The sequence below is a fragment of the Taeniopygia guttata genome, chromosome 23 (genome assembly GCF_048771995.1).
Source record: "Taeniopygia guttata chromosome 23, bTaeGut7.mat, whole genome shotgun sequence".
NCBI classification, from domain to species: domain Eukaryota; kingdom Metazoa; phylum Chordata; class Aves; order Passeriformes; family Estrildidae; genus Taeniopygia; species Taeniopygia guttata.
The window spans coordinates 3,283,895-3,303,879 of record NC_133048.1 but is presented as its reverse complement, the minus strand read 5'-3'; the positions used below and the strand labels follow the sequence as shown (position 1 = coordinate 3,303,879).

The 19,985-nt window shown below is 56.9% G+C and overlaps 1 protein-coding gene across 1 annotated transcript in view; it reads left to right on the top strand.

Annotated features, from left to right (window-relative positions):
- Positions 1–14,927: 14,927 nt before the first annotated feature.
- RUNX3 (RUNX family transcription factor 3) overlaps positions 14,928–19,985 on the top strand; it is a 34,984-nt gene continuing 29,926 nt past the window's right edge. Inside the window, exons 1-2 of the mRNA XM_002195945.5 lie at positions 14,928–15,559; positions 16,447–16,603. Of these exons, the coding sequence (XP_002195981.1) occupies positions 15,299–15,559; positions 16,447–16,603 (418 nt within the window). The 5' untranslated portion in view covers positions 14,928–15,298. The remainder of the gene's footprint in view (positions 15,560–16,446; positions 16,604–19,985) is intronic.

The following is a 19,985-nucleotide window of genomic DNA, read 5'->3' as shown; positions in this document are numbered from 1 at the left end:
TTGGTCTAATTTCCCAGTAGCCCAGCCCAGGGCACAAACCATTCCCAGGAGCATCCCCTGATGCCTTCCCCTGCTCGGTGACACCCGATGCTCTTTGCTGCGCTGGATTTTCAACCTCTGAACATTGAATTGCAAACGGCCCAAGAGCCCCCGGCTGACGAAGCATGGAGCCCACGGACGGCTTCATAAATCTCTGGCTACCTCGGGAGGTTTGCTGGCTGTTTAATAAGTAATTCCTAATGAAAAGTGTGGGGCTGGCGATCGAGGAAGCGCTCGGGCCGCGGCTGGAAGCGTTTATGGCATTCCTGGGGCCCGGGCAAAAAACCTCTGGGAGCCCCAACCCAGCCTGGGATCCATCCCCGGAGAGGGTCTGGGACAGATCTGTCCTGCTTTGGGCTCGGGAAGCTTCAGTTTTGTGGCCGAGGAGGGATCCTGATCCCTCCTGCTCTCCAGGGATGGGATCGGCCCTGGGGTGCTGTAGGGACCCTGCTGGTGCTGCCTCCTGATTTGGGAAACCACCAGAAGCTCTCATTTTGCTGAGTTTTGTCTATTGGCTCATTTATTTATTGATTGATTTTCTATTTCGCGACGTTTTCTCCTCGTAAAACCGGCTCTGCTGATTTGAGGTTTGTTTCTTCCCTCTCTCCCTCTAGGCCAGTCCAACCCCTCCACCCGCATTTTGGGGCTCTGCCATGGGGTTCTCCAAGTGCTGTGGGGGCCTGGGACTGCATCCAAGGGATTCCAGCGCCGTTTCCACCTGGGAAACAAGGGAAAAGCAGCGCTGCCATCCCCACCTGCAGCCGCTGCCCCTCCAGGCTCCGAGAAGGGAGAAGCGCAGCCTCGGGTGTCGGAAATTCAGCACAAATCCTCTCCCCTCGGGAAAGCCCCGGCGGGGCTGGCAGCGCTGGTTTCTGCTCGAGCCCGGAGGCTGCAGGTGGGCAGGGGGGGTCACTGGCAGCCACATCCCCTTCCCTCCCCTCGGGGGGCTCCAGACCATCCCCAACCCCCGGCGACTTCCCCAGGGCGGCTCCAACTTCTGCCTGGGCAGCGCCCGAGGCTGCGGGAGCACCGGGGCCGGGCTGCGGGGAAAGCGGCGATCCCGGCGCTCCAGCACGGCACCGTTTGCTGCAGCGGCTCTGTCCGCTCCAGTTTTGGGGGGAAAACGCCTTTTTGAGGTCCCTCCAGCCCCGGGAGAGCGGGCGGGGCTGGGGTGGGGAGGGATCCGAGCTGAGCCCCGCTGGTTTTGGGGTGCCAAGCCCTGAGCAGCCCGAGGACACCCCGAGTGCGCGCCGGGGCTCCCCGCAGCCCCGGGCCCGGCGGGGCCGTGTCCCGGGCGGGTTTCACATCTCTTATCTGGGTCGCTGATAAGGGACTCGCAGCCCCGCCGGTGTCACCGCAGAGTTCCTGCCGAGTTCAGCAGCGCCTGCGGCCGTCGGGGTTTGAATCCTTCCAGGCAGGGCGGCCAGCCCTGTCCTGCCCCCGGCAGGTTCCCAGGGTGGCATCAGCAGCTCCAGCCCCACAGGAGGTTCGCATTTCCCCTCAGGCTTCAGGGGGGCTGGGGGGAAGCAGCTCCAGCCCTGCGAGCTGTGATTTTCCCCCTGAAACCTGAGAAAAACCGGCGCCTGAAACGAAACGTTTCCTCCCAGCCCAAACCTTGCTGTCGTGTTTTTTTCTCCCTTTCTGATCTGCTTTTTAGGTTTGGGCCCTTGGTGCGCTCTCTCGCAGTTCTCCAAATCGCTCGGGAACTGGGAGAAACTGGATTTGGGGTGTATTTTTCCTTCCAGAGCTCGCTGCCCTGGCCCTGCCTCTGTGCCGGTGTCACCCATCGCCACCACCATTGTCACCCACACCACACCTGGCCCCAGCCTGCCCTGGTATCCCCAAAAAACGAGTGGAACGTGGCCCTGTGAATTATTTTTAGGGTTTTTTTCTTCCCTCCCAGCTTGAGTCACCTGCGAACGGGGCCCTTCGAAGTGATTCAGATCAAATGACACCTGGGCAGGGAGACCAGGGAGGTGACAGGAGCTTCGGGGCCCTCCCACCTCCCACCTGAGGGCATCGAGACAGCCCGAAATGGGCATTTTCACCCCCAAAATGCCACCCCGACAGCCTGAGTGGCTCTGCCTCAGCCTTAGGGCTGCCTGGGGGGGGGTGACTGGGAGGACTCTGCGGGTTGTGCCTCAGCTTCCCTCACTGCTGGGTCCCTCTGCAGGGAAGTGGGGAGTCCTGAAGGAAAAAGGTCTTTGGAAAGCCTGGATGTGCATTTCCCCCTCCTCTGCTCCAGGCCGTGGGGTCAAGGACAGAGTTTTGCTCCTCCAGGGTCACTGGCAGGGACTGGGCCACCCGGGCATGGGGCTCCCGCCCCCCGCAGCCACCCAAGGGTGCCCTGGGGGCCAGAGGTGCCCTGCAGCCCCTGCCGGGGGATCCCATTTCAGAGAAGAGCTTTGGGTTTTCTTTGAAGTTTTTTTGTTTTTTTTTTTTTTTCAAGCAGGGGACATTTTATTTCTGTTTGAAGAGGAGAAAAAAAAAAAGAAAATAAAAGGGGAAAAAAAAAAAAAGCCCTTTTTGGAGCTTTATCCTGTGAAAAATCCGGCCCTGATGCGCTGCGGGGCCGGGTAGGCAGCGGCACCAACCCCCGCTGCCGGGGGCTGGCGTGGGGCGTTATTTTTTTTAAAATTATTTTATTTTTTAATTTTTCTGTTTTTTGGTCTGGTTTCTTTTAATTTTTTTTTTTTTTTATTTCTTCCTCGTCTTGCCGTGCCTGTGACTCACCCGGCGGCAGCGAAGACACGAGAGTCCCCGAGCTCGGGGACACAAACCGCACGTCTGCAGGAGGTTCCCACGCTCTGCCTTTAAATAGAGCCCGGCAGCGCTTCCTCCCCATCCTCCTCTTCCTCCCCGCGCGTCTTCCCCTTTCCCCAACCCCCCCAGAATTCAAAACCACCCCACGGGGGATTTTTCTCTCCGAGTTTCCTGGCCAAAGGCGGGTTTTTGGTAGCCAAGCCCCGGCTGGTGGCACCTGCCACTGCCTTGGGGACGAGCTGTCGCTGGGAAAGTGTCACCAGAATGGGAGAAAAAGGGGTGGAAAATTGAAAATAAAAAAGAAACGGGACCCAAAAAATGCGCAGTGGGAAAGGAAGGAGCGAGGCAGGGCACATGGAACCTTCCAGAGAGGGACAGAGGGGACAGAGGGGACAGAGAGGGACAGAGGGGACAGAAAGGGACAGGGGGGACAGAGGGGACAGAGAGGGACAGGAGGGGACAGAGAGGGACAGAGGGGACAGAGGGACAGAGGGGACAGGAGGGGATAGAGAGGGACAGGAGGGACAGGAGGGGACAGAGAGGGACAGAGGGGACAGAGAGGGACAGGAGTGACAGGAGCTGGGGACAGACCTGCCCCTCCTGTCCCCAGCTCTGCTTCTGGGGGCCTGAAGGGTAAAAGTGGGGCCCCAGAGCCACCAGCCACAGGGGACACCCCGACCTTCAGAGGGACCCCAGAACTTCAGAGGGATCCCAGAACTTCAGGACACCCAGACCTTCATGGGGACCCCCAGACCTTCATGAGGACCCCCAGACTTTCATGGGGACCCCCAGACTTCAGAGGGACCCCCAGGCATTTTTGGGGACATCCAGCCCCTCACAGTTGTGTGCCTTGCAGAGAAAAATAACCCCAGTTTTCAGTTTAAGGATGGAGGCAAAACTTTGAATTTAAAAGTGAAAGAAATGGGTGGGAAAAATGAGGTTTTTGTGGGGAAAAAAAGAGCTGAATTTCAGCCAAGCTCCAACTTAAGCTTTTTTTTTTAAATGGACATTTTCAAGCTGAAGGTTTTTGATGAACAAAGATGTGAATCTTCTCGATTGAGATGTGTGAGATGCTCTGTGAAGAGCAGATAAGAATTCAATTGAAGTAACGAATAATTCAAATAAATATATTTTTATATATATATATAAATGTATATGTGTATGTATATATTTAATTTCATGCATTTATATATTTAAGCACAATAGGAAGGTTCTGGGTCACTCAAGGTCTCCCTTCTACAATTCCATGGCAATAATAATAATAATAATACAAATTATAATTATCATTATCATTATTTAATTTTTTTCTCCTATTTTGTGACCACACACCAAAAATCTTCCCAGCATTCTGATGTGAATTTTAAAATTAAAAAGGACAACGAGCCCCATGGATCAGACCCTTAAAGCAGCAGTGTGGGATGAGAAATTCCTGGTGAGGAGGTGCAATTCCCACCTGTCCTCTGCAATCCAGGCTCGTTATTTTCGTGTTTTGCACAAATCCTGCTCTCTGCAGGCAGTGCAGGGTGTGAGGGAGGGGTTTTGCCACCCCTGTGCTGAGCTCTGAACTCATCTTGCCGGGGCAGTGGGGCCTTTACGGGGGAAAAATTGGGATTTTGGGGGGAAAATTGGGATTTTGGGGGGAAAATTGGGATTTTGGGGGGAAAATTGGAATTTCGACCTTGCTGAGACGCCCAAGTTCAGCCCTGCCCTCCTGCCCCTCAAAGTGCCACCAGCAGAGCCACCCCAGCTTCTGCAGGAAGCTCTGCTGGGACTGTGCCCACTGCCAGACCTCAGCCCAGACACAGAAATTCCCCTTTTCTGCCCAAAATTGTTGTTTTTGCTGGAGAGCGGGGAGGGCACAGCTGGACGGTGCCGGGGCGGTGCAGACGCCCTGAACCCCAAAAAGGGAAGCGAATTTCCGCGTGCTCCAGGGTGAATCAAGGACTGGGGGGCTTCAGCCTTTCCCTGCGTGGGGCTGGAAGTGGCTCTGGCCCCATGGGATGGATGATGGATGGATGGATGATGGATGGATGGATGGATGGATGGATGGATGGATGGATGGATGGATGGATGGATGGATGATGGATGGATGGATGATGGATGGATGGATGGATGATGGATGGATGGATGGATGGATGGATGATGGATGGATGGATGGATGGATGATGGATGGATGATGGATGGATGGATGATGGATGATGGATGATGGATGATGGATGATGGATGGATGATGGATGGATGGACGGATGGATGGATGAGTCCATGGATGGATGGATGGATGGATGAGTCCATGGATGGATAATGGATGGATGGATGAATCCATGGATGGACAGAAGATGGATGGACAGATGTATAATGGATGGATGGATGGATGAACCCATGGGTGGACAGACGATGGATGGACAGAAGATGTATAATGGATGGATGGATGGATGAATCCATGAATGGATGGATGATGGATGAATCCATGGATGATGGATGGACAGAAGATGTATAATGGATGGATGGATGGATGAATCCATGGATGGATAGACAATGGATGGACAGAAGATATATAATGGATGGATGGATGGATGAATCCATGGATGGATGATGGATGGATGGACAGAAGATGGATGGACAGAAGATGTATAATGGATGGATGGATGGATGGATGAATCCATGAATGGATGGATGGATGATGGATGGACAGAAGATGGATGACGGACGGATGGAACGATCCCAAGGCCAATCCCTGCTCCAGGCTCCGCGGGCAGCAGGGTCACAGCGCTGGCTGTGTGCCCGGCCCCGGTGTTCCCAGAGCGGCCTGGCGCCGGCCGGGAGCGCTGGCAGGGCCGGGACACAGTCAGGAGTTGTTCCTGGGTCGTGACCGTGGGCATGGGGGATCACAGGGATCACAGGATCACATGCCTGCTTTCCCATGGCTCGGGGCAGCCCGGCCGGCGCTGCGGCAGGGATGTGGCTTTGTGGCCTCGTGCAGAGGGTCCTGCCCCGGCCAGCCCTGGGCTCCAGCTCTGCCTTCTGCGTCCTTCTGAGATGGGTTTTGGTGTCACAACCCCACCTCTGAGTTTCCTTCTGAGCAGGAGGTGGTGGAGAGGCAGCAGAAGGAGCCAGGGATGCGATGGGAGCGCAGAATCCTGGAATGCTTTGGGCTGGAAGGGATTTAAAGCCCATCCGGTGCCACCCCTCCCATGACAAGGACACCTCCCACCACCCCAGGGTGCTCCAAGCCTGGTCTGTGACATTCCAGGGGTGGGGAATGGAGCTGTGGATGAGATGGGGGTGGGATAAGATGGGGGAAAGGGTAAATCCAGCCTGGCTTTCCCAAGCCCATGGAGCACCATGTCCCTGTCCCTGCCCTCTGCTCGGAGCTGGTGGCATCACAGACGCGTCCTTTGTACTCCCTGCAGTTAATTAAAGGCAGTCCCAAGGCAAGGAAAGAAGAGAAGTTTATAAAAACCACTTGCAGGGTTCTTTTGAATCTCTCCTTCTCCCTCCCTGAGCCAGATGAAGAAACGTCGGGGTTTAAGTCGCTTGTTTAAAAATAAAAAGCCGGCGAGCAGCAGAGATCTCACGTCTCGTCTGCAATTTCCACACAAATAGGAACTCATAAAAGCAATAGACATCTTTGTCTCAGACATCGTTTTTTATTCAATGGGGGAGAATTAAATGATTGCACCAAGGCTGGAACGTGGCCAAATAGTGAAACATTTGTTTGGGATTAGGACAAGAAATCCTTGTTTTCCTTAAGGAGCTCAGTGTCTTCTCCTGCCCGGCTGGATTCGGATCAGCTGCAAAACATCCTGGGATGCTCATCCCAGCTCCTCGTGGCTTTGGGGGACACAGCCACAGCCAGAGTTTGGCTTTGCTTTTCTGGGCACATCCAGGGGGATGGAGAGGTTCCTCACAGCAGCGTCCCGGGGATGCAGCTCCGTCCTGCAGAGCCCTGGCAGGGAATGTGCATGGAACGGGGGGATGGAGAGGATCCTCCTGCCATGCAGGACATCAGCATCCAGCCTGGGATGCTTCCAATCAACTCTAAAAATGCTTTAAATTTTATTATTATTATTATTATTATTATTATTATTATTATTATTATTATTATTATTACTACTACTACTACTACTACTACTACTACTACTACTACTACTACTATTATTACTATTACTATTACTATTGCTATTACTATTTTTAAGACTGTGGGACAGCTGACACCTCTCTGATCCAGGGTTATTTTCCACCATGTAAACGGAAAAGAAATTAAAAAAAAAAAACAACAAAACAAAACAAACAAAAAAAACCAAAACCAAAAAACCCAACCAAAAAAAAAAACAAAAAAAAGGGAAAATAAAGGAGAAACAATGATTTTCCATTCCCACTGGAAGCAGTGAGCGCTTTTGCAACATGAGGAATGTATTATTCGGGCTATTGTAAAGTAAAATATAAAAACAACCAAAATAGGAGGAGAAGGGAGAGATTTAAAAAAAAGGCCTCAGTTGGGAAGGGAGACACTGAAAATTTGGCTTTTATCCAGCAAACCCTGTCGTGCAGGAGAGTCTGGGATTGGTGAATCCTGGCTGCAGGGAGAGGAGGCTCCAGGGTTTGAATTTCCACGTGGGGAGGTGCAGGGATTCCTGTGACACTGGAAGGGACCTCCTGCCACCCTGGATGGTCCCAAAATCCCAGCAAGGAGCATCCCTGGGGGATTCACATCCCTGAGGGATTCACACACCTGAGGGATTCACATCCCTGGGGGATTCACATCCCTGAGGGATTCATGTCCCTGAGGGATTCACACCCCTGAGGGATTCACACCCCTGGGGGATTCACACCCCTGAGGGATTCACACCCCTGGGGGATTCACATCCCTGAGGGATTCACATCCCTGGGGAATTCACACCCCTGGGGGATTCACATCCCTGGGGAATTCACACCCCTGAGGGATTCACATCCCTGAGGGATTCACACCCCTGAGGGATTCACATCCCTGAGGGATTCACACCCCTGAGGGATTCACATACCTGGGGGATTCACACCCCTGAGGGATTCACACCCCTGAGGGATTCACACCCCTGAGGGATTCACATCCCACAAGGGGTTTGTGCCCAGCCAGGAGCAAACACCTCCCAAGGCTCTTTTCTCTGGGGTTTGGGGCTCCAGGGCTGCTTTTCCCCGCTCGGTGCCCTCCCTGCAGCCACACCAGGCTGTGATTTGAGAGGCCGCGTGGTTTTTGTTAAAATAACTCCAAAAAAGCTCGGACAGAAGGGCAGGGATGATGCCAGTGGCACAGCTAGCCCACAGCCCACCCTGACCCTCCAGGGCTCAGCTGGACAGACAGACGGACAGAGGCCGGTCTGGGCAGAGCTGCTCATTAAAGGATAATTAATTTTTTAATGAGCCTCACTCAGGGCTCCCTGGGGGAGGGGAGGGGACACAGGGCTCGGAGCACCCTGGGGTGGTGCCAGGTGTCCCTGCCCATGGCAGGCCTGGCACTGGGTGGCTTTAGGGTCACTCCAACCCAAACCATTCCAGGATTCCGTGATCTCCCCTGCCCTGCCAAGGCCTTCTCCAGAGCCAGCCCCGGGGGAAAACCACAAACCCACTTTCCACGCCCTGGTTTTGGAGGGTGGGCAGATGCAGGGGGAGTCAGGACGCTCTGAATTTGTGTTTCCCAGCCCAGATCCCCTCTCTGCCCGTGGGAGACCCAGAGCTGCTCCTGTTGTGTCTGGGCAAGTTCTCCATTTCCCATCCCAGCCCCAAACTGCTCCAGAGCCTCTGTGACTTCCCAGGCTGTGTCTGGGCTGGCTGAGGAGCCTCCCGTGGTGGCAGCCAGCTGACCCAGGCACCTCCTGCTTGCGTAGGAACTTTTATAAGAAACTTCTGCAAAAGCCCAGATGAGCTCACGCCGATGAACGCGGGGCTCGCTGGGGATGAGTTCCCTTTCCAAGCTGGTGGGTGAGGAGCAAACAGTGACTGAAGAGCAGCCCTAAATAACAGCGAGCTGGAACTGTCTCAGTTCATAGCCAGAAACCAGAAAAGCACCTCCTGCCTCGTTTTTAGCCTGTGACTAATTCCCCCAAATTGAGGATTTGTCTGGGCCCAAGGGGAGGTGTAAATGTCGGGTGGATTTGCAGACTGAGCCCTCTCAGGGGATTTTTTTTGGAGCTACTCTACAACCTCCAGGCTTATTGATGGGCTCTGCTGGGCAAAGTCACATCAAAGTCACACTTCCATCAGAGTCTTCATGGAAAGGTGCAGCTGAAAGAAATGTTTATACAGGAAAACACAATCTGAGGAAGGAGCAAAAGCAGCACAACCCAGAGCCCATCCAGTCAGAGCAGGGATCACATCCCCGGGGTCACTCTAGGAGTGAAAGTGGTGAATAATGGCAAAAAGCAGATTAACCTGGCAAAAATGCTGTGACAGGTAGAGGCTGAGGTTTGGCACAGGGGGAAACTCTCCCCCTGCAGCCAGGGGGTGTTTCAGGAGGGGCTTTGGAAGTTGAGCCCAGAGGTTTCTCCCCTGCCCTGTGCTCAGCCCGGGTGGGACAGCACAGCCCCGTTGTCCTCACAGTGAGGTGCAGAAGGGGCCCTGCACAGCTGGGGCTGCCCTGGGGGTGTCTGGGACCGGGGGGTCCCTCAGGGTGACCAGTCTGGGCTCTGGGCACCATTCTGGTGTCCCACAGAGGAGCTCAGCAGAACTGGGGAGTGTTTGCCCGGCCTGTGAAGCTGCTTCTGCTGAGCCGTGACCTCTGTGAGACCCGAGGCAAAAGGGAAACCAGAGTTCCCTGTCTGCCAGCAGCAGCCAGGCCCTGTCTCAGGCAGCTGCCAGACCCTGCTGGGGGGAGCAGCTGTCCTGTCCCCACAGAGAGGGACAGAGAGGGACAGAGAGGGACAGAGAGGGACAGAGACACAGCCCTGGCACAGGGAGGCCTCAGGTGAGCTTTGCTCTTGCTGGGGATGGGGCTGAGCTGTGGGATCGCCTTCCCCAAGGGTCACTTTCTCTCCTCACGTTCAACTTCCCCAAAGGGAACTTTCCACAGCAGAGCCCAGCGCAGCTCCCTCACCCCGCGGGGCTCAGGCACATCCCTGGCCAGGGTTTGGGGTGTGGGTGCTGGCCCTGCCCCAGGATCCTGCAGCACCCCGCTCAGGGAGCGCTGCCACCTGCTTTGTACCCGGAATCATCCCAACATTTCGGGCCAGGCTGCGGGAACAGCGCTGGGAAATGCTCCTTGGGCAGCACCGCTGCTCCTCCAGCCAATGCGCGGGGACAGGGGGTGGATTTGGGATTTCCCACCCCTCCAGGATGGCAGTGAGTGCTGGCTCCAGCTTTGCCAAAGCACCAGCACTCCCCAAGGCACGGAGCAGCTTGGTGCAGCGTTTTGCTGCGGCAGCAGGGCTTTGCTCAGCACGTGCAGGAGGATTTCCCTGCGCCTTGGAGCTCTGCCCAGGAGCCTTTCCGTGACAGAGCTGCTCCCAGCTCCTCTCCCTGCAGTCAGAACTCAAACCCTGTATTTCTGTGCCCCTTGTGCTTTTCTCGCCGTCATGTGCCTTTCGCTTCCTCTTTTCACCTTCCAGACGTTTCCCCTTTTTCTTTCCTTTGGAATTTTTTTTAATTTCTCCCCGTGTCGCGTTTTGGGTTCGGAGGGTCTGGCAGCACCCGGGGCTCGGGTGGCTCTGCCGTGGGAGAGGAGCCCGGGGCTCTGACCCTTCCCGGGTGGGTTGGGCAGGGCTGGGCCCCAGGGAAGGTCTCTCCAGGGGTTCCAGGAGTCCCATGAAATGCCTTCCATGGGGAATGGACAGGCTGGAGGTGTCTCCAGCCAGGAGAGCCCTCATTCCCTGCAGGATCTGGCAGAGGAGGAGTCATCCCTCCCTAAAACTCCTCCGAAACCCCCTAAGAGGGAGAAACTCCCGTGAACTGCAGCAGCTCTGAACAAAGCCCAGCGTTCCCAGTTGCGCTCCGCACCTTTGGGCATTTTTGGAGGGGATGGGGCGTCCTCAGGTGCTCCATAACCTTTGCATGAATGGCTCCTTTTCTCTGCATAAGCACATTCTTGAAGGAGTCTTGGGCTTTCATTCTGCTCTGCCCCAACCCTCGGACTCCTCTGTTCACTTGTTTGAATCAACATAAAGCTCTAACTGTTCTTTTAATATTTATGACCAGTTTTTATCTCATGCCATGCATACAAAACATACTTGATTCCTTTCCTAAAAGTTTTTTCAAGTGCAAAGTTTTAAAAACATGTGGCTTTTATTGCAGGCAGGAATGAATAACAGCATTCCACCCATAACCACATTAAATGGAACAGTAATATTCATATGCGTAAGGGCAAAAGCTGCCTTGTTTCCTATTTGCAGCCGAACTCTGAAATTAATTAAGAACTAAGGGGATCTGACAGACATTAGGATCTTTGGAGAAGGAGTGGAAGCGGCAGATGGGACCCACGCTCCGGCCGTGCTATCAATAGCGCGGAGGATGCGAGCCCCGGGCGCGCTCCCGATCGCTGCGGCGGAGGAGACCGGCGGCCGCGGACGGTGAAGAATGGCGCTTTCGTGACTCCACAACCGCAGCGCTCACGTCAGTGCCACTCGTGCTCCGGAGTCGCTTCGCAGCTTTGGAGAGCCCCGTTCGCCGCCCGGGTTCGTGCCACGCCCGCTGCCGGGGCGGCGGCTCCCGGGAGGTGACAAATCCCCTCCCCGGGGGCAGCGGGATCGCTGCTGGGTGCCCCGAGCCAGCCGGGGCTGCGTGTGGCTCCCGCAGCTCCCCTGTGGCAGTGTCCCCTGGGGATGCTGCTGGAAATGCGGGCTGGGGGCGTTGGGAGCACAGGCAAGCCCCAAAGCTGCCAGGAGTGTCACCGGTGAGGATTTGTGCAGCGCAGCCGCTTGTAGTCGTTCAGGTGCTGCCCTCGGCAGCCAGGTGGGAATCTCAGACCGATTTTCCCGCTGGCAGCACCTGAAACTCCGGCTAAAGTCTCGCTCCTGCTGCCCCGAGCGAGGATCTCGGTGCCAGGGCTGTGCCCACCCTGCAGCTGCGGCTCCCGGGGCTCTCCTGGCTCAGGACCTGCTCGGATATCAGCGCTGGGGTCGGGGCTGAGCAGGGACCCCCCTGCGGCATCCCCGAGCCCGGGGCAGCCCCCGGAGCCGTCCTGGGGCCGCTCTGGCAGCTGCTCCCTGCCCAAGAGGAGATTTCCCTGATTGATGTCGGGGCAGCCGCTGCCCTTTCCTCCGCCAGTTTCCCCTCATTCCTCCCCCGGAGCTCCGCAGTTTCCTCCCGCAGGAGCCTCTGCCCCCAGCGCCCGGAGCTGCCCCCTGGGACCCCGTTCGAGCAGTGACACTCAGGGGTTAAAAACCGCCACCACCGTGCGCCCCATCGGCCCCGGCATCTGCTGTTTGATTTATGAATGAATTGCACGCTCCCTCCCTGCGTGCCGCTCTCAGATCCCCTTCCCTGAGCTACAAAATAGATCCAGACACCCGCCTGGCCCTACTGAGTGCCGAGCTCCTGAGAGTTTGCGATGAATTTTTAATAGAAAGCTTCCTCTGAGCCTCTGCTCTCGCTGCTCTGCTGTCTAAACCAGCGGCTCTGCTGCTAAAAGAGCAGCTCAAATGAATTAAAAACTACAGAGGAGCCTGTAAGGGAAGTAATCCCAGCGAGGAATGATTTAAAGAGCTGCTGACCTCCCCGCGATGCGAACAGTAGCTTTTGAGTGTTTGTAAAGAGGCCCGTGCAAATCCTGGGTCTGATACTCTATTAACCTCCTCGGGAGCGCGGGGAGGGCGGTGTTGGGATAATCCCCACGTGTCGACATCTCCTGGTTTGCGGAGGACCAGAGCAGCTGGATCCCGCTGTGTTGGAAAAGCAGAATTCACATGAAAACTCCTTCCTCCTCGGGCACGGCTCCGCGGGTCCCCGCAGCTCTGGGGTGGCTTTGCTCGCCTGGACACCTCTCGCAGAAGCAGCCACGGGGTTGATTCGCTGGGCTCTGCACCTCGGGAGGTTCCCCAGACAGTTTTGGGGTTGTGGGGAGCCTGGTTTGTCACAGCTCTGTGCTTTGGGTCTCATCTTTGTACTGCTGCGAGTCAGCAGCTACGTGCAGGGCCCTGCTGTGGGTTTTGGGGTGAGGCTGCACCCCGGCACCCTGAGGGGAGAACAGGGCGGGGGGGAGGGCAGAGAGCGGGCAGAGAGGGAGGATTTTGGGCAGGGAGCAGGACGGGGTACCCAGCACAGCTGGGGCTGCAGGTGGGGGTGGCTCAGACGGTGCTTGGAGGAATCCAGGTGTGAGTGCAGCGCCCGCTCCAACAGGCGGCTCCCGGTATAAAAAGGGACCAGGGAAACGTGGGCACAGCACCGGATAAATCAGTGACGGACGGGAACCACCAGCCCTGCTGCAGGGAGCACCTCGCTCCTGCAGGGACCCAGCCCCAAATCACCCCAAAGGGCGAGCGGCGCCCGCGGGGCTCCCCCTGCCCGTGTGGGGACCCTTCCAGCAGCGGGAGGGGGAAAGAGAAGCACCGGGGCGGGCAGGGCGGGGGTGCCGGGATGGTGCGGGGGTGTCAGCATCCCGGGGGTGTCAGCATCCCGTCCATCCCATCCCGTCCATCCCATCCCATCCCGTCCCGTCCCTCCCGTCCCGCCCCGGCGGAGCCCCGGTGCCAGCCAGCGGCCGCACGGCGGAACTGCAGCCTCGCCCCGTTCACCCCTCCGTGTCCCCCCCGCCGTACCGGGGGGCACCGGGACGGGCCGTGCCCGGCAAACCCCGGCCCCGCCCGCAGCCCTGCCCCCGCCCCGGGGTTTGTGTGGGTTCCCCCCCCGGCGAACGGGGGGCGAAAAGTAGAACTGAGCCGGCGGCCGCTTTCACCTAAAAAGGGCAGAATTTGAGCACCGGTAGCGGCGGGGGCCGGCCCGACCCGCGGGGCTGGCGGGGCCCGGGGCTGCTCCCGGCGGGCTCGATCCCGGTGGTTGCTGCGGTGTAACGGGAGCTGCGGGGCTGAGCCGCCGCTCCTCGGTTAAAATAATATATGTTTATTGTTGCCCTTGTTGCTTATTTCTGGAGGAACCCGGGGGTTTCTGGGGCTGGCAGAGCCCGGCCCGGGCTCGCCCCTCGAGACACCGCTGGTGACGGGGGAAAATGGTTCAGTACTGAGTGAAGGGAGCCCAGGAAAGGAGGATTTTCTGGTGCTGGGATTTTCTATTTTTTTCTGGTTTGTTTTAAGGAAATTTGCGCTTCACACCCGGCAGCGAGAAGCCGGGAACGCCGCGGCCCGGCCGGCTCCTCTCGGACGGACAGTGCCGGTCTGCAAACACCGTCGGACCGATTCGGGCACCGGGAAACACCCGGGGAGCAGCGCGGGCACAGCAGCCTCCTCCTCTCCGCCGGTTCTGCCCCGGTTGTGCCCCCGCCCGCCGCGCGGTTCGGGGCAACCGCGGGGCGCAGGGAGCCGCCGCCTTCGTTATGTTTGTTCCCGCAGAACCGGCGGTTTCGCCACGAATTTTCTCGCCAACGGATTCCGGCCGGATCCGCCGGCCGTGCCCGCAGCCGCAGTCCCGGGGGAGCTGCCAGGAACACCGGGGGCTGCGGGTGCCCCGAGACCGCCGGCGATGGGGCGGGTCACAATTTAAAGGAGGGCAGAAGGAGGTGGTTTGGGAGCCGCGGTTTTCAGCGCAGACCGAGAGGCGAATCCCCCCCACCGGAGACACGAGTGCCGGTGGTCCCCGCGGGGGCCGCTGCCGCTGTCTCGCCACGGTCCCGCCGCCGCGGGGAGGGCACGGGCGGCGGCGGCCGCGGGAGCGCTGGGCGGCGGGGGCCGGGCTGTGTCCTCAGCCGCTCCGGACGGCGGCGGCTCCGGCCCCACCGCGCCCCAAAACCTCCCCGGGGCCGGCGGCGGCGGCGGCCAAAACCACCGGAGCCCCGACGTGCGCCCGCCGGGGCGTGTCCCATGGCCACGCCCCTTTCGCCAAAACCACACCCACTCGTATCCAAACCACGCCCCTTTACCGATAACCACGCCCCCCGCCCCGCCGGAGCGAGCTGGTGGGCGGGGCTAGGAGCCGCCGCGGGGCTCCCATTGGCTGAGCGGCCCGTCCGTCACGGCCGCCCCGCCCCGCCGGGGCCGGCAGTAAATACGGTACCGGGAGGCGCGGCGGGGCCGGCAGCGGGGCTCGGGCTCGGCACGGGGATCCGGCACGGGGATCCGACAGCGGGGCTCGGGCTCGGCACGGGGATCCGGCACGGGGATCCGGCAGCGGGGCTCGGGCTCAGCATCGGGAGCGGCACCGGCGCTCGGCACGGAGCGCAGCTCACCCACCGGCGGCGAGCCCCGGAGCCGCGCGGGACCCCATCCCCCGCGCCGCCGTCCCACCCGCGCCGCCCCGCTGAGGACGGCGCTCCGCCGGCACGGAGCGAGGCAGCGCGGGGCTCGGCCGCCCCCGCCGCCGCCCGCCGAGCCCCGCCGGGTGCCCGCCCGTCCCGCCCGGCTCCCCGCCGCCCGCCGTTGTGATGCGTATTCCCGTAGACCCGAGCACCAGCAGGCGCTTCACTCCCCCGTCCACGGCCTTCCCCTGCGGTAAGATGGGCGAGAACAGCGGGGCGCTGGGGGCCCCCGCGCCGGGCGGCCGCGCTCGGCCCGAGGTGCGCTCCGTCGTGGATGTCCTGGCCGACCACGCCGGCGAGCTGGTGCGCACCGACAGCCCCAACTTCTTGTGCTCGGTGCTGCCGTCGCACTGGAGGTGCAACAAGACGCTGCCCGTCGCCTTCAAGGTGAGTCCCGAGCCCCGGTGCCTCGCGGGGACCGAGCCGCGACCCGCTCGCCCTTTCCCCTCCGCCCCTTTCGCTTGAAATCTCTCCTGACATCGCCGCCGAGGGAGCACGGGTTATTATTTTTAATCAAATAGCCCAGTTTATTATTTTTAATCAAGTCTCCGCATTGCCCCGCGGTCACGGCATCTTAGATATTCCGTACAGTTAGGAGCTCTCAGGCAACTTTGAAGTTTAATGAGCTGGAGGTTAATTACCTTCCTGGGAGAGGGGGAGCGAGGCAGGGAAGGGAGATTTAATCTGCAAAAAGTGGAGCGAAGAGCTGAATCCCCGGTGCCGGGCTGCGCGTCCCGGGCTCCCCGGGGCACCCCCGGGCTGGGCATCGCCGCTACCCCCGGACCGGCCCGGGGGAGCCCAAACCGAGCCGGGGAGAAGCGAGGGGAGCCGGGCAGCGCCGTCCCGGGAGCCCGGGGGGCTGAGGGGGGCTCTAAACCGGCTTCCCCCGGCTCCGGGCGCTGCTCCCCGGGAGGGGTGGGGGCCCTTCCCCGGTCCCGGCGCTTCCCCGGGCCGGCCGCGGAGCTCCGGGGCCGCGCCGCGCTCGGCAGCGCTTTATTTCTATTTATTTTCATCCCGAATCCAACCAAATAAACGCACAGACTCCTCCGGCCGGGCCGAGGGTGGCCTGACCCCCCCTTCACCCCCTCCCCGCGGACCCCTCGTCTGCTTTTAACCCTTTTCGAGCCCATTTTCCCCTTCCCCCTCCGCCTTGCTCAGCCCCTCGGGGGCTCGGGCTGCTTTTGCTTTTGCTTTGGGGTTTTTTTGGCGGCTCTAGCGCAGGTTGGCTTCGGTGAGGGTTGATTTGAGGCTGAAATGCTCTGGCCCTGCCCTAGGTCGTGGCGCTCGGAGATGTCCCCGATGGGACCGTGGTCACGGTGATGGCGGGGAACGACGAGAATTACTCGGCGGAGCTGCGCAACGCCTCTGCCGTGATGAAAAACCAAGTAGCGAGATTTAACGACCTCAGATTTGTTGGGAGAAGCGGCAGGGGTAGGTACCGGCCAGGAAATGGTTGGCCTTTTTATTTTTATTTTATTTATTTTTTTAAGAGGAAAAAAAAGGAAAATGAAAGAAAATGTTTATCTCTTTTCTAATTATTTTATTATTATATTTTATAAATTTTACTTAATTTTTATATTTTATTTTGTTAGGTTTTTTTTATTATTATTTAAAAAATTTTATTCTATATTATATTTTGTTCCAACCGTGGTTTCGTTGGCGGGAGAAGCCCCCCAGCCCCAGAGCGGTTCCCGAGGATGAAAGGGATGCAGGAAGGATGCGGGAAGGATGCGGGAGCAGCCCCGGCCCCGCCGGCAGCTCTGCCTCGCTCCCCCCAGAGTTTCTTCGGTGCCGAGAATGGGCGGTGCAGATAAAAAACAATTTAAAATACAGACTTAAATATATCTAAATATCTATAAATCTATTAAACACAAATAAGGCGGCCCCAGCCCGAACCTTCCCCAGTTTCTCCCATCACGCAGGAGGCAGCGGCGGCTGCTCGGTGAGCAAACCCCACCTGGCAGCTCGGCTTTAAATAGCGAAAATCGAGAGTTTAAAGTGAAATAATAACGCAGAGCTCGGCCTGCAGGGCTGGCACGGGAGGGAGCTGCGGCTGCTCGGGGCTTGGGGGGGATTTTTCTCATTTTCCCCCAGCTCGTGGCAGGGAAAAGCAGGACGGCAATTTGACTTCTCCAAACAAATCCGTCCGTGCCACCCGAGCAGAGGGAAATAAATCCCCTGGAAATGTTAAACACGGAGCCCTGCCTGCCCTCCCCGTACCTGAGTTTCCGAGGGTATAAATAGAATTTCAGCATTTCATCACCAATGAACATTGCAGATCGAAGCACTCAATCCTGCGTTTGAGCCCAAATAAGAACTCTATATTTTAATGGCCATATGGCAGCACTTTCTCAAAGGCTTCAAATGTATACACACAGTGTCAGATATATTTTGACTTCTCCGCATTAATTAAAAGCAGTGATGTTAGGAATTATTTGCATGTAATAACTGTTTACTTGTTCCTCTTTATGAAACTTGAATAGTTTACATTCTTTCATACATTTCCTTTTTCCTGTTGGCTCCTTCTCCATGTTGCAGTTTCTTTAAAACTCTCCACTTAACTGGTTGCAGGTTGATGGATGGAAAATGTTTTTCTTTTATGAATTAAGCTTTCATTTCTGTAATCAATTATTCTCTTTAGCTCTTTTCTTTCTGGTTGGGCTTGTTCCTTTTTTTTTTCTTTTTTTTTCCTTCACCCTCGCACAAATTTCCAAACTGAACGCAACCCAATCTCAGCGTGACTCTTGAATTCATTATTAACTTTCTTCCTCTGCCCTCTCGAGCTCGGAATTCGCAGGAGTTGGGGCTCATAAAGCCCTGGGTGAATAAATCCTTCCCCGGGCAGTCTCACTCCAGCAGCGCCGGCACCTCCGCTGCCTTTAACGGGCGGGACTCGGCCGCTAATTATTTTAATTTTTTTTTTTTTACATATTCGTGTGGGGTGAGGCTTTTTCATATTCAGAGAGGAACAACCCCACCGGGGCTCCGTGGGGATTTCACTCCCTTGTCTGGCGCTGCTTTCCCGGCACGGGGCTCTTCCAGAGCAATTTACTGTGAAAAATCGCTGCTATTGAATTTTTATTTTGGGTGTCACACTCGCTCGGCCTTGTTTGGCTCCAACCCTGACAGCCCGGTGCTGCTTTCATTTATTCTGGCAGAAATTTGGAGTCGCTGTGGAATATTTCCCTGTGTGTGTACAAATGTTTGTGTAAATCCGAAGCGGGGACGTGTGGATCCGTAAACACGGATCCTGCTCCAGCCCTGCCGTGTGCCCGAGCTGCAGGAGCCTGGAAAAGCCCGGCAGCCAGGCTCTCCTTGGGAAAACACCACTTGAAACCGGCCACATTTGGGTATTTTTAGAAATAAGGTGTCAGGGATTATTCCCCGGCGCTGTGAGCTGGGAAGAGCCGCTCCTAATTCCCCTGCCAAAATAAATTCCCATCTCCATGTGCAAGACAAAGATTAAAAAAAAAAAAACAAAACAACAAGAAAACAGACTTTTTTTACTCAGATTGAGCTGTATAAAATGAAAATTATCCCTGCTGATTGAGCTGTATAAAATGAAAATGATCCCTGCTGCATCTCCCGGCTGGGATCTCCCCCCGGAGCATCCCCCGGAGCCGGCGGGGCTCCCAAACCCGCCCGGGAGCCGCGGTCCAGCCCGAGGAGCGGAGCCGGGCACGGGGGGGGACGAGAAACCCCAGCCCGGCTTCCTGAGAAGGCGGGAAATGACTAAAAGTGATGCTGGGGCAGAATCGTCATTTTCGGTTCAGGGCAGACTTTTTGAGAGAGGCAGAACCGGCCCGGCCTGGGTTTGTGTCTGCAGCGAGGGACTCCGGGGCAGGGAGGTTGTTTCACGTGGAGGATAAAAAAATAAAATATAATAATAATAATAATAATTAATAAATCAGAATTAATGCATATAAACAGGGGCACGGAGGTGCCGAGCTCAGCTCTGGGGTTCTGTGCCTCACAACCGGGTTTTGCTGCCTGCAAACTCTTCCCTCTGCTCCTGCAAATTCCCAAAATAATCGCTCCTCATCCTCCTCACCCCGTGCTCTGGCTGTGCGAAGGTTTTAGCCTCAAGCCCTCGCTGCTGGTTGTTTTTTCCGTGATCCTTGTGGATTCAAAGTGAAATAATTCTATTTCTTTTGCCCTCCCAAACGCTCCTGTCTGTGCAGAAAATGAGCTGAAGGTTTGTGCGTTGTTCAGTGCTGGTTTGAACGCAGAGCTGAGGCAGGGACTGGTGATTGCTGCCACCCTCAGAGCCTGCATTCCCTCCTTTCCGTGCTCCAGGCAGGAATTCTCCCACCTGCGAGAATTCCAGCATGTTCTCCGGGGAGAAAATTTCATTTTTTCGGCTTATTCCTTTTTTTCCCTCCTAGCTGGATAAATCCTGGTTTGTTTTGCTGTGGCTATTCTCAGATCCGACCCTGTAGAGAGACGATGGTCAGGATCTGAAAAGCCCTGATTGCTTCAGGGGGAAAGGGAACGGAGGTGGTTTCTTACTGCTTTTATCTGTGGAATAAAGGCTGGAGAGCAGAAATCCATCACAGCAAGGTCTATACCTGATATCCTGCCGAGGTTCAGACCTCTGATACCTTTGAAACCCCGCGGGAATTACTGCTGGGGCTTGCTCAGAGTGGTTTGTGTGGCCTCCTTCCTCTAGCTGAGGGTTTCCTGAATTTGGGGAGCCTGAGGGAGAGCTGAGGCCCTTCCTGGGGGTTTAACAACCTCCCCTGGAATGGACATCGAGCCCCAGCCAGGCCAGGCCAGGCCAGGGGGCTGGGGTGAGGCTGCAGGATGTGAAGAG